Source organism: Osmia bicornis, chromosome 12, assembly GCF_907164935.1.
Source record: "Osmia bicornis bicornis chromosome 12, iOsmBic2.1, whole genome shotgun sequence".
Classification (NCBI taxonomy): Eukaryota; Metazoa; Arthropoda; class Insecta; order Hymenoptera; family Megachilidae; genus Osmia; species Osmia bicornis.
The window spans coordinates 8,366,244-8,379,815 of NC_060227.1; the positions used below are offsets into that span (position 1 = coordinate 8,366,244).

Genomic DNA, 13,572 nt, shown 5'->3' on the forward strand with positions numbered 1-13,572 from the left:
TGAAGTGAACGCGATTAGAGCAAAGTGACTTGTGAAGTAGAGCGTGAATTACACTATCGAGTAGTTTGAAAAGTGTTTAATATTTCACATGTGATTTGAAATTGTCCAGAATAGAGTATACAGATAGCGTTTGAAACAGGCCAGAGGAAACTGAAATCATCGGATAAATATTGCGAATGGAGTAACTTTTTAATGATTCAAGTTTCGAATGAAGGAATATTCGTGTCATTGGATAGGAAAGATCGCGTACGGTTACAGTGGAAAATGCAAAAATTAATCGTGGGATGAACCAGTGGAGCGTAATCCCGATACAAATCGAAACACGTTGAGTGGAAATTGCCGGACGAGCTTTTTCACCGTACGATCGCTCGTTTATTTAATCGGCTCGTCGTGATTAATCATCATGGGTCGCTATCTCCAGAAACGATCGTCGTTTATCGCGAGAACCTCGACGAATTTCTGCGCACAGTATGCGTGTTTTCGATACGAAATCACCGGCTAAACAGACAACTGTTTTAATCAATAATATAATTCCGGCAAAGTACAAAGCACGAACGAGGGAAATGTTGAAATGCGAGGCTCTCGAGAGTCGAGCAGGAAATTCGCGGGACCGTAGAACGAGCGAGATTATTTCTAGACGGGGGAATTTCCAAAATTTCCAAAATTTCCGGACCCGGGAAATTCGTAAATCAAACAAGCCCTAAAACTGCCCGCAAACCGGGTCGTTTCGAACTTTCCACGGCTGTCGACGTCGTTGCTGCTGCTTCCCAGTTTCCATCGGTAATCATAATTTTGCCAAGTATCAATTTATGGTCGTATAAATCACCTGGTGACTTGCTCTGAACAATTCAAGGCAAGAGAAAAATAGAAAATAAAATTAAAGAACGCTATGCGACGAATTCATTAAAAATTTGGGAGATATTCTTTCTATTAGAGACGTTGCTAAAATATTTACGTAGTTCCTAAAAATTGAAAAGGTAACTTTGAAATTATTTAGGTGTCCGCGGTACCGATTTTGATTTGCGGTCGTTCGAACGACAGGGATCAGGATTTCGAAGTGGCAAGAGCTTGTGACAGAAAGTCGATAGGACGTCGCTGAAAATTAATGAACCAATCGTGTGTAACCTAGCTGCTCGTGCTACCAGAGAATAATTAATGATGCCGTTATTTGTACTTTCTTTGTTTCCATTCCAGACACCGACTTCCGTGGGAAAATTTCTGAATTCGGGCTTGCAAAATCATACGGTGTTTCCTGAGTTACGGGGATGTGTCACCAATTTATACGGGGGACAGGGTGACTTATCGATCCCGTGGAAATTTATTTCATTTAATCCCTCGGAGATTAAACCTTCGTATTCGGAAATTTTCTAACTTCAAATATTTAACGAGAAGACAAATTTGCAAATCCTAAAATAATTGAAGACCAACCTTCCGCGTTATTCTCTATATTAAACGGTATAATAAAAGCGAGGCTTCCTTGTGTATTTTGAACTTCCCGGAAATTTATATCTCGATGTATCTGTTTTAAAGCAAAGAGCTGTTTGCGAGTTGCAGAGTAACCAAGAATAGAATCTTGTGCCCCGAAGCAAGCAAACATTATCTAAGAACAACATTCCTGGAGTCTATCATATCCTACGTCTGACGTTCGATTTCGTACTCTGCGATTGAAAATACAAATTCTCGGGAACACTATGCAGTAATTATTGTAATAATAGTCGAAAATTAATTGGGTGATGATTTTATTGCTACTTCATCGAAGGCAACGCAGGAAGAAACTTTTCATTCGCGATTCTATCGGATGGAGAAGAAAATGTGGAATCAGTATCACGCGTCGAAGAGCAGGTTAATCGGAGCACGATTACTCGTCATCGAATACGTCGTGGTCATTGACGCGTGATGTATGCGGGCGCAGTCTCATTGTTCTTCGCGTAGTCTGGGAGAGGCCTTAATTACACCGCTCCTCGTACGACCGCGTGTACGTTTGATTTGCGTGCAGACGGCCGTCACGTTAATTACACGCGGACAGGTTACACGCTCTTACCGGACACGTCAATGCTTCATTAAGCAGCTGTTCGCTAAAACTTTCTTCGTTTCTGATTAGATTCAAATGTATATATATATCGAGTAGATTCGAATCCAATTCCACGAAATTCGCGTGAGCGAGGGAATATTTCATCGGGTTGGTCGATTCTCAAACTCTTCGTCAATTTTGCATGCCGAGCAGTATAACACCCTATTGTTTGCGTAAACCGCGATCAGGAAACGACAGAAACGGTCGAGCCGCGGAATCGTAGTCGAAATCCTCTGGTAATTCAGCGCGAAGGACTGTTTTCAAGCTGCGCTGGAGAATAATAATCTGGCAGAATTAGCGTCGCTGCGAAATCATTGGCAACCACTTGAAACAAACGCGAAGGACAGGGAAACAGAAACGTCCTGTTCCAGCATCGACCGCAGGGTTAAATCAACCCCCGTTTCCGCAAGCCCTGTGTTACATATTCGACGAACAGAACTCGGTCGTGATGCAACGCGACACCAAGTTTGATGTTCATTATTGCAACGAGTGTTCGTACGTTTCGATGATAAATGATCACCGCGTCACAGGATGATTCTCCCCTTTGGAGAGCAGAGAATTTCACGTGAAACATATCCGAGAGCGAAAGAGAGAGTACGGTGTGTAATGGTCATTTCTTTTTTGCTCCTGCTTCAATCGTGCAACACCGGACAGATGGGAAACACGGGTTTTTTAACATTCAGTAGCTCTGAATTTTAATTTACACTTGTCACACGTAGAATACACTGTTCCCAGTTCTTTCCGTTAGTATTCTCTGCAGGTAGATACACGTTTTGTTTGCGTGTCTGACTAAGCATCGATGTTTCTACTGCGCCTTTCAAAAAGATCATTCTATCTTAGAGTTTTCTGTTTCTCTTCCCTTCATCTTCGCCTTTTGTATTTGGAAAATTCGTTTTGGAAAAGCTTGGCGGAGATCGATTGAACGTGCAGTTGAAGGGAAAGAGGGTGGGTACGGAGAGCGAGATGGTGGTGGAGAAACGGAGACCGTTCCGAAACTCGACGAGCCCCAATAATTCAGAGGCAAATTCTATGGTGGCTCGACAACACGGGCCGAACAAAGACCGTTGCCGCACGGACAAAGGGGTCGCCAGGATTGACCCCGACCAAAAGTTCTCCTCCTCTCTGTCTTCCCTTCGCTTCTGCACACCTCTTCTCTCCTTCATTCCTGTCTCTCGCACTCCGACCCTCTCTCGCTCGCTCTCTTTCCGTCTTTCCCGACCTGTCTCGACCATTCCAGCTCGACCAACTTGTGTCCTGTACGCGTACAACTGCATCCCTCCGCGTAAATGAATCTACGTCCATGGCCCCCGACGTGGTTGAATTAAAGACTGGACTGCTGCCATGGAGAAAGAAAGATGTGAAAATCCTTGGAAATTTATCAAATACCTGAGCGGTATGATAGGTAACTGTAATTGTTTCCTTATCCAACGAACTTGTTGTTTGTTGCAGGCAGGCCAACATGGACGTTGAGGCAGCGCTGCTGGAGAATTCTCCGACACTGTCGACCATCTCATCAGATTGCACTGACACCACGTATTCGGGTCCTGGCTCACCCTATTCCCCAGAATCACCGATCATCGTCACGTCCTCGTACAAGAAGACAAAGGATGACGAGGTGACGCCTAGACCGACACCCAGGCACCCATTGCCGCCCAGGAAGCCCAACTTCCGGATACGACCGCCCTACCTGATGATCTGCATCAGTATCATAGAGGTGAGCCAGGAAATAATTTAGCTTTCTATTGATCCAAGCGAAAAGGTGCCAGGTATTTTCTAAGCAATTGAAATTGAATATTTTTTAGCTGAACTTCGACCCTTTAGAAGTGATCCTCTTGGCTTTCTATAAATCAAAACTTATCTCATTGGTATTCGAAAAAACAACCCTCTCATAAAACATCCCTTCGATCTTTTTAAAATCCATAACGTACGGAAGGAAAGAAATCGAAATAAATCGTAGGGAAAGTCTAAAGTTTTCTTCTCGAAACAAAGCACTGTTTAATCGATCCCGTTCGCCATAGGTTAATAGAATCTTTCAGCCCCTTTCACCGTGAGAAATTCGCAACACCGAAAAGTATTCGTATTACCGAAGGACACGGTGTTCGAGCACGGTCGTCCGGGCTCGAAAAATTTCCCATTAGCCGAGTTAATGCTTCGTGCAGCAGGTGGAAGGAAGGGCGAAGGGGTTGGATGGGGCGCGGGAGAATCTCTCTCAATTATTCGCACGAGTTCACGAAGGAATATAGTGGTGGTATTTCAAGAAACTCGAGCTCGAACGAGCCGAGGAGAGAAAAGGAATAAAAGAAATGCTCGAAAGAGAGACGACGAGACGACGAGTCGACGTTTCTCTTCTCTACAGATTCTTTCCCTCCGGTTGGATAATAATTCCAAAGAGCTTATTCGAGCACTTCCGGTTGGTACGAACGTGGCGACTGTAACGCGACCGGTTCAAGCCGCCAACTTAAATGCACTATTCTTTTCCGCCAGTTTTCGCGCGATCAAACAAAAGTTAACTAGCCGCTAGCGGGTTAATGAAACGAGAAAAAGGGTAACGGGGTAGTTGATGCCACTTTCAAATCGAATTTCGCTCGCTCGTTCGCGAGGACGATTACCTGACAAAGTGTTAAATTATCCTGTTACTTTAGTTACGAATATTGTTTCTGATTTACTTTTCAAACGAGCCAACATCTTCGTGCTAACTTTGAATAAATATTATTTATCTTTGCTTTTCATAGTTCAGAAGTAGTTAGAATTTTCCGTTTTTTACAGCGATTAAGTAGAGCATTCAGAGTTTGAATAACGACAGCAGTTTTCTAGAGAAGCGAATTAGAGCACTCGAAGCGACCATCGTGGTTCGGTCGAAAGCGGAAAATCTAATCGGCAACCGCGAACTCGTCCGGTTTCGCGCGATGAAACGAACGAGATAATGCTTTTCCAGCCGTGGCCCTAATGAAACGCTAGCTTCCGCTGAGATAGCGGAAACGGCGATATCCGTTTACGTGGTCTCTCTCGTCGAAAAGTCAACTTCTCTCTCTCTCTCTCCGTTAATAATCGGTCGAGTTCCATGTTCTTCCGCAATATCGTGAGAGATAGGCTAACGAACGCGATAAATCAAAAGCAAAAGCGCCGTCATTGCGAATGTTTTCGCAAATTATTCTAGAGAATCTACAATCGATTTTCCCCTTTCTTAATCGCCTATCTATTTTTTAATCGATACATAGAAAATTTCTGAAAAAAGAAAAGTCACTCGTTCGAAGATACTTGTAGGTCACTTGTCCGAATGATGATAATTCCTTGGACGTTCCCTGGTCGTTAGGTGGTCGGCCCGATGGAAACGCGTCCAATCTAAAACGGTTCGAGTTAAAATTGCGGGAAAATGTAACGAGGATAGTAAAACGACAATGAACGTTTCCAGGGATAATGAAACGTCGAGATACGCCAGGACGATACAACCACCACGTGAAAGCTCGATCTTTTCATCTTGTTATAACGATCGTTAGCCAGGATTCTATCTCGTCTCGTTGAAACAGGAAGATTTTCAAACGTGACATTTATGCGAAAACTGTGATATGTGTACCGTTCGATAAATGAAACGTTTGCTCGATTGTTGAATCGTTGATTGGAAATTACTTAAATTTCGAAAAAGTGCATCTCGTATTTATTACGCATCTTCGAGATATGCAAAATTTTGCATAGAAACTTGTTGCACTCGTACTGCAGACTCGGTAAACGCGTTCCACGGCACTCGAGAAGGCATTTTGCCAGTTCGTAACAATCCGTAACATTTCGTGCCTCTTTGGTGCTTACTGACATTCTGTAACTTTGATTCTCCATCACGGTTCGTGACACTTTGCGAGAACGTCTGTCAGCATCCTCTAACATCTGTGCTTTAGCGAGTCTTTAATACCGTCCGTTTTCAAGGGAACTTGTCTGACAGGCCGGAAGCAGATTTCCGTATTCATACGTTCGTTTAGCCTCGTGTTTTATTTCATCGAGTGACTTTCGTTAACGCAACCTTCTTAAATCTATTTATGTAGATCTTTGAACGATACACCTACTTTTTAAATTTGACATTTGAGGGTTGATTTTTCGTCGGCTAGTTTTGCGAGACGACAAGGGCGATTAAACCGGATACGGGGGTTGTAAAAAGGAGGACGTGGAAATGGATAGCCGTGAAGGCGGTCGAAAAGCGTCGTATTCTTGCTGGCGGATGATTTACAGAGAAAAACGTTGCGGTCCTGGCGCGAACATCGGCGAAACGTAAAAGAAAGACATCGGAGGAAAAAGATTGCTGAAGAAGATACGGGGGAATTTGTACGATTTGTGGCCCCATGATCCGTCCGGGTGTCGTAACTTTCGGCTAAACTGCCTTTCTGGTAAATATGCGGGTCAGAAAATCGTCGGGAAACTTTGATACACAACGAGGCTAGATTTTCCGATTTATAGATCCGTTGAAAGGAAAAGGAAAAGACTTTGCGAGGATTCTTAAGTTGCGAAATTATTATGAGATTAAGAGAGAGACTCGTCGAATTAATCGCTAAAAGTTGCGATTGAAAATTGAAGACTGTAGTTATCGGATTGTTTGGCAGCGTTATTCTCGATGTCATTTCGTTATCGACCAGCGATTTATACGATTGATTTCACGATAACAGAGGAGCACGTCTTTTCTCTGCAGGACGAGTGGCCGATTATCATTCATAATGATGCGGGCATATTCGACTGGTACGTTATTAAAAGGCTGACAACAAGGGCGGTTTATTCGGCATTAAATAAGCAGGTTTTGATTAATTCTGCGCGGTCGAATCTCCATACGCGAATGGAATTAATTATTCGCTAGGTGGTTCGTCGATAATGCGCATTTGAATTTTTACTACTTTGCCATGGACGAATAAATCATCGGTTCGTTATCAATTTATCGCGCCGTTTTTATAGTTCTTTCTGAACGATCGCGAACAATTTGTATCGACGAGACACGCGCGGAACGTGTGACTTTTTCCGGTTATTTATAACGAATAATTCCGCTTATTCAATGATTTTAACTTTGATTAATTAACGTCATATTGAACTACGCATATCGAACGAACGAATTTTATTATGAATTTGATTATTGCCGACGATAATATGATGAATCATCAAGTATTCCTTCGATAACCTTTTGAAATCGTCGGGAGAAACGTGTTAATTTTCCGATCAGTTTAATCTACATTGTGTATAATCATTTTCCAAATCGAAACGACGATTTCTATCTTTGCAAATGTACTCTGAAAATATTTCTCATCTATTATGTTTACACCTTTGTATTTGACATGGTATCAATAACAAATTACACGTTACACCTTACAGTATCGACATAATTGTCTGGAATTTAAATTTCATCCCCTAGAGCCACATTCATTAGGTAATTTATTTCTAGTAACTGGATCGAGTGGTCTTAATGTATCGTTACGATACACGCGTTGGAGAGTGTAGCAAACACTGAAAATTCATTCGTGATTACCATAGATAGCCGTTCACTGCCTGGGGGATGAGTCGACCTTGCGGAGGTGGTTGGTCTACGATCCCCGTCAAAGGGTGCAGGGATGGAGGTTTGCCTCGTACATGCTGCTGCACTCGAACGCACTCCACCTTGCACTGAACGTGGTCATCCAGCTGGTGCTGGCCACTCCGCTCGAGGTGAGTTAATCAGACTAATTGCTGCCTCGTCCTGGAGCTACCCTTTTTCCGCTCGCGACCCTTCCAAGTGTATCCTTCGTGGTCTGCCTGATCGATCGATCCGACGACTGAATCGAGCGGAAACCACCGAGGTACACCGCTGAAATGAACGGGGGAATTTTAAGGGTTGGAAAATTTTCAAGAAAGTTCCAACGTTTCAGGTTGATTTAAACGATTTGCAAAGAACATAAATTTATTGAGAATATTCAACAGCGTAGAATGAAAGAGATATCGGAGAGAGGAAAGTTTCGATGACCGCAGGTGGAGCAGGGACGAATCGGTGTGGCGACGATTTACCTAGGGGGCGGTGTTTGCGGAGCCCTCGGAGCATCCCTGTTGCAGCCAAGTTTGTTCCTGGTCGGCGCGTCCGCAGGCGTTTACGCGCTGCTTACCAGCCATCTCGCGCATCTTTACTTGGTGAGTCGAAAGAAAAGTTGCTCGCTTCATCGACTGGAAGCCAATTGTTGCCCGCCGTCAACTTTTCTCCAATGATTCCATTCCCTACCAAAGTTTTCCCTTTCCACTTCTGTTTTCTTTCATCAATCGAGTCTTCTGCGAGTTTGAAAAGCAACCGGCTACCATTGCCAACTGTTATCTTTCACGATTCTTCTGATCGAGCCGCAATGTCAGCCACGATATAAATTCCAGTGTCACGGAGAGTTACGGTACGCCGGCTGGCGTCTGGGCGCTGTGCTGCTGTTGGCCAGCGCGGACGTCGCGTCCCTGCCAATTCCAGCCCTCCTCGGATGCGGACGCGTCGGATGGGCTGCACACGTGGCCGGCGCTCTGGCAGGACCTCTTCTAGGTCTGGCCGTGTTCCCTAACCAAAGCAAGAAGGACGCCAGAGGACGGAGATTCGTCAGGTTCGTGCGTCTTTTATCAGCTGTCAGCGTGATGCTGTTGGTGGTCGGCGCTATACTCGGCAACATCTACCTGATCGCGCTACCCCAGCTTAGGAAGCCATCCTGACAGAGGATTGAACTGCTCGTCAAGCTCTGCAGGCGATCTTTCCTCATCGTTAAGATCAGGGAAGCCGCCGAGAGCGTTTTCGAGTAGATCCTCGCGCTGGAACATCGTCGAACTGGATATCTTTCTGACGCAGTTTCAGGAAAATATGAGGAGGAGAGCCTGCCTCTTGAGCAGATGGAATTGCGCGACATTCTGAAGGGAATGTGAGTCTGAAAGTTCAAAGGGACTGCTTCGGGTTTGTTGCAATACATATTGAGTAGAATGTTTTTTTTTTGGGGACTGTTATGGTTTAGATGGGTTGGAGAAATGTGTTCAATTGGAGACTGACGATAAATTCAGGATTCCAAAGAGAAACGTGTTAATGGGATCAGTGTTTATTCCAGGGACGATGAAAATAGGAAAATGTTAACCTCGTTGAGCGTAGGCTCTATGAATAGTGTGTTCAATTGCTTGTTGAACATAGGAAAAACAATAATAACTCTGAATTGCTCAGTTAAACGACACTACTGTTGTTGTACTACTGGCGTAAGGTATCGAACAAGAGATTCGGCAATGTTTGCTTGATGCAAAAATCTTCTTCGTCACTTGAACATTATAAAGCTGCATTAGTGTTCGACTTAGCTCGACTTTGAACAAATTTTCTTGGACTCTGTCGAGAATTTGAAGATCCTCTCTGCGATATCGTACAGAGAGCTTCTAGAGGATCCCGTCAATCGATGGGAGGAACCAGAAGAATTCTAGAGGAAATTTTCGTCGACCATGGGTCTCTAATCGCGAGATTAGAAGATCGTATCTTGACGAAGGTTCCTCCAAGGCAGAACGGATCGTCGGTTTCAAGGATAAACGAACACTTGAGCATCATACAGATCGCTTGACTTCTCGGTGTAATTGACCGTTTGAAAGTTAAGACGGTTCGAGGATCAGAGGATCGACCTAGCGTATTTGAGTGTACAAGAAATCAAGGAATTAGACCGTAATGAGTTGGTTTTTCCTGTTACTTCAAATAAATTACTCCACGGAATTAATTAAGGAGAAGCTGAATCAACTCAACGGTCTTCGAATAATGAATTGAACTAATCACGAGTTTAAAAATGATGACTTTCACGTTGAATGTTCTAATCGTGAGTTTGATAACCATGTTCATTGAGTAATCACTAAACTCATGATGAACGTTGATCGTTAATACGACGACGATGAGTGTACAATCGATTAGAAGTAAGTAAGAATCAGTTGATCGATAATGTATTGATAGGTTATTGTTGCAGGCTGCGTGCAGAAGTGTGGACGAGAGGTGACATGGTTTGTATCTTTTTTTTCAATTTATATTAATCTGTATATTTAAGGTTTGGTGAAGTACTTCCATTATTAACTGAAATGTATTACAAAGAATTTTGGTTAATAACAGGAACATTAAAACTTGATTTTTTCATTATTACGTCTGTACGCAGCTTTAGGCACGTTAATTAATAAGGGTGTTTCGATGAATTCTTCGATATTAATTACTGATAAAAAAAAATCTAGAAGTAAGTTCGATATCTAAGTGGTTGCGAAGAAATCCATTGGAAAAACGGCGTCCTCCTGAAATTTTCCCTGACGAAACCCGAGGAAATTGCGTGGCTCGAGAGATCCAGCTCTCGATTTCTCGATTCATCGTTCGCATTTCCTTTTCCCGAAACGATTGTACGCCGCGATGCATTTTCCACGTTAAAGTGGATGGTCGTCGAGTCAAAAACCTCGTTGTCGAAGACGTCGACGCTTCTCGAATCGACCTGATTTCGCTTTGAAAAATTATACGATTCTTCGCTCTTCTCTGCTCGATTCGTGATTTTATTTTTTCCATCGTTCCTCGTTTCTTTCTCCACCATTTTACATTTCTATATTTTACCATCATATTTAATTTTTAATGCGTTTTTGCATCTTTACATATTTTTGTTTTACAGTCAGATTTTAAAGTTTTTCATTACTTTAAATGATGAATAAGAATTTTAAAATCATCTCTTACATTTTCACCCAGAAGGTTGAGAAAGATTCAATTATTCTTTCTTATTTACACTCATTGAAATTTTTTTAACTCTCTTTACATTGATCTTGAAATCACTGCCAAAATTCAATTAATTAGAGTGCACAGGGCTGTCCAAGCTCCTGAATTTTTTAATTAAAGCTGCCCATAATCGACCAAAGATTACACTTTATTCAATGAAAAAGATGAAGTAAAATGAAATTTAACGGAGGCAAATGCACGAAAGAAATTCCTTAAAGTTGGAGTCAAGTATACCACTTGAATTGTTCACATGTACGAGACTGGAATTCTTATCGAAACCTTAGTACCTTTTCGACGCTCTAATCGTACATCTTTTCCCTTAGAAACTCTCCCAAACCCGTTCCATTTGCAACGTCGCACCCTTAGCTTCATACTAAAAGTGTCTTTTATCGGCTCGCCCTGAACACGATTGATTAATCCATCGTCGATTGCACACAAATTAGTTAATTGAGAGAGATATTTAGTAAAAAAGGTATAAGAAAGATTTAGGGTAGGTGAATTCTTCGATTAGTAACGTTTTGATAGATAGGGGTGAATTTAATTGGTGCTTTAGTGCATTCAATCTAATGCAGTTAATTATTATTGTAATTAAAGGAATTGTTGAATAAAACATTGTTGATTTCCGTGCAATCGAAAGAAACAAGGATGTTAATTGTTTGGGGTGGAAAAATGCCATTAGGACACTAATTTATTGGATTCCTTTCAAAACATTCGAACATTGTAGATTTTCGAAAGTTCCAAAATTGAAAAAGGCGTATGTAATTGTTAAGAAATGTTTCATCTTCTTTTGTTAGAAATTTATTAATGTTTCCAGGCTCGTTTCGTAGCGGAAACTATAAGTTGGAAGTTTTGAAAATCGATTGAATATAAAATTAGAAATAAGGAATCCAAGTTTTCCAGGTAATCGGAGAATTTTTGTCACTGTTTCGAACAAAATCTCTCCTGGAGCCTGACTTAGGGTCGAAATAGTATCATTAATTGCATCGCGACGAGGCATTAACGATACTGCCAAAAGAATACATTTATAATTATACAATGTAGAATGTATTTCGATAGTGGTATAGTAGAGCCGATTCATGCTCGAATTGTTCAAAAAACCTCTTGAAATATCGTTCAAATTTTTCAAGAATATCCCTTCGAAAGGGGAGGAAATGAAATAATTTCAATTCTTCTAGTCTGTTTTCAAGGGTAATTTACGGATAATTCGAGCAAAGAAGGATGTGTTCTTCCCCATGGCAAATTAGTCGATCATTGTACCTACTTGTTTACCGGTTATTATACATATACACATATACTTACTGAGGCGAACTGGCTGTGATTATGTTAGTCGACACGATTGATAGTAACGATAATACGATATATCTGTAAATATAACTATTGGGATATAAATGCGATTATATACGCTGTGATTCGGTCACGGGCATATTTAACGGGGGGTTAAAATCACCCCTTTCCCCATTGTGTATCGAAACAATCGATTGCCTGCAATAAAGTCGATATCGTACCGCGGTTCCCGTAATCCTCTTAATCGTGTCTTTTACCTGACAATCATTGCTTTATTTCAATGTTTTACTTCGTGTGATGTTTTATAAACAATTGCTCTGGTTCTTTTATAGATTGACACGTTAATCCTCTGCTTTAATTTCAAAGTATTTTGTGGAAGCAATTTTCTTTTAGAATTCTCTTATCAAACGATGGTGAGTTCGCTTTAATTTTTACAATTGCAATTGGAAATCTTTATGTTTAAATTTTTTATTTCATTTCTCCGTTGTAGCCATTTCTAGAAGAATAAGAGAACGATTGCTATCCTTAGCGCGAGAATTCACTTCGTTACACACTCGAAGAACTCTACGGAAGGAACTCGTTTTATTCTCCGCAGTTCGATCCAGGTAACTCAGAAACAGGAGACAAGGTAAGAATACATTCTTTATCTTGATTCGTGTATTGATTGCGGTATCCAATGGTAATAACCACGGTAAGACAATGTTCAGGAATTTTGTTCAGGGAAGAATCAGTGCGACAGTTTGTTTCTGTAAATTTCTTTTATTACGACAAATATATAATAAAATATATATAGTACAAGCCTCTGTGCGGCATTTTTACGGTTTCGATACATCCAAAAACGATTAAGTTTCTTCGTGATCATTATCATCAAACATCTATCTTATTATTCTCAATTCTTAAACGAAAAGAAAGAATTGCGGTGAAACGAGATAAGATGAAACGATGAGCGGGCGCGAAGGATCGTTCTAGCTCGATTATAGTCTTCATTGATTACATTACATTAATTACTAGCTACACTTGTTGATGATATCATACAATAGACTATTAATTACATACGTGATATACTACGCAGTACACAGTATCTATAGAAAATAAAGAAACGTACAAGATTAAATATACCTACGTCGATTCTGCTATTAATCAAAGTGCCACGATTATTTTAATTAACGGAACCTTATTAATTATTCAAATCTTCGTTCCGGGATCATTTCTAATCAATTTCGAATTGTTTATTTTTCAAAAACTAAAAAAAAAAATCGATGATAAGATAGTAATTGTCTTGTATTTCGTACGAAATGGTTAATTTGTAAAGCCTTAGAGAAAATCGAGGTTGACTTAACAAGATAATTCGGTGTTCGTGATACTACGTCCCAAGGCTCGTATCTTTTGCATTTAATCGGCTCAGATAAATTGCAGGGATAAATCAAAACGGGACACCGACCGCCATCCCGGGATAATTCCCGTTAAAGCGGAAGGACCCGGCCAGCCTGCTAACTTC

At 41.3% G+C, this 13,572-nt stretch overlaps 1 protein-coding gene across 11 annotated transcripts in view; it reads left to right on the forward strand.

The window, feature by feature from the left end:
- Window positions 1-10,170, forward strand: part of LOC114878206 (protein rhomboid) — a 109,201-nt gene extending 99,031 nt beyond the window's left edge. For 5 of the 11 annotated variants that reach the window (XM_046288111.1, XM_046288110.1, XM_046288109.1 and 2 more), the window contains 4 exons: window positions 3,521-3,785; window positions 7,571-7,741; window positions 8,042-8,197; window positions 8,429-10,170. In XM_046288111.1, the coding sequence (XP_046144067.1) occupies window positions 3,521-3,785; window positions 7,571-7,741; window positions 8,042-8,197; window positions 8,429-8,749 (913 nt within the window). In that variant the 3' untranslated portion in view covers window positions 8,750-10,170. The other 6 variants (XM_029191738.2, XM_029191735.2, XM_029191734.2 and 3 more) reach the window with 6 other exon arrangements.
- Window positions 10,171-13,572: the final 3,402 nt, after the last annotated feature.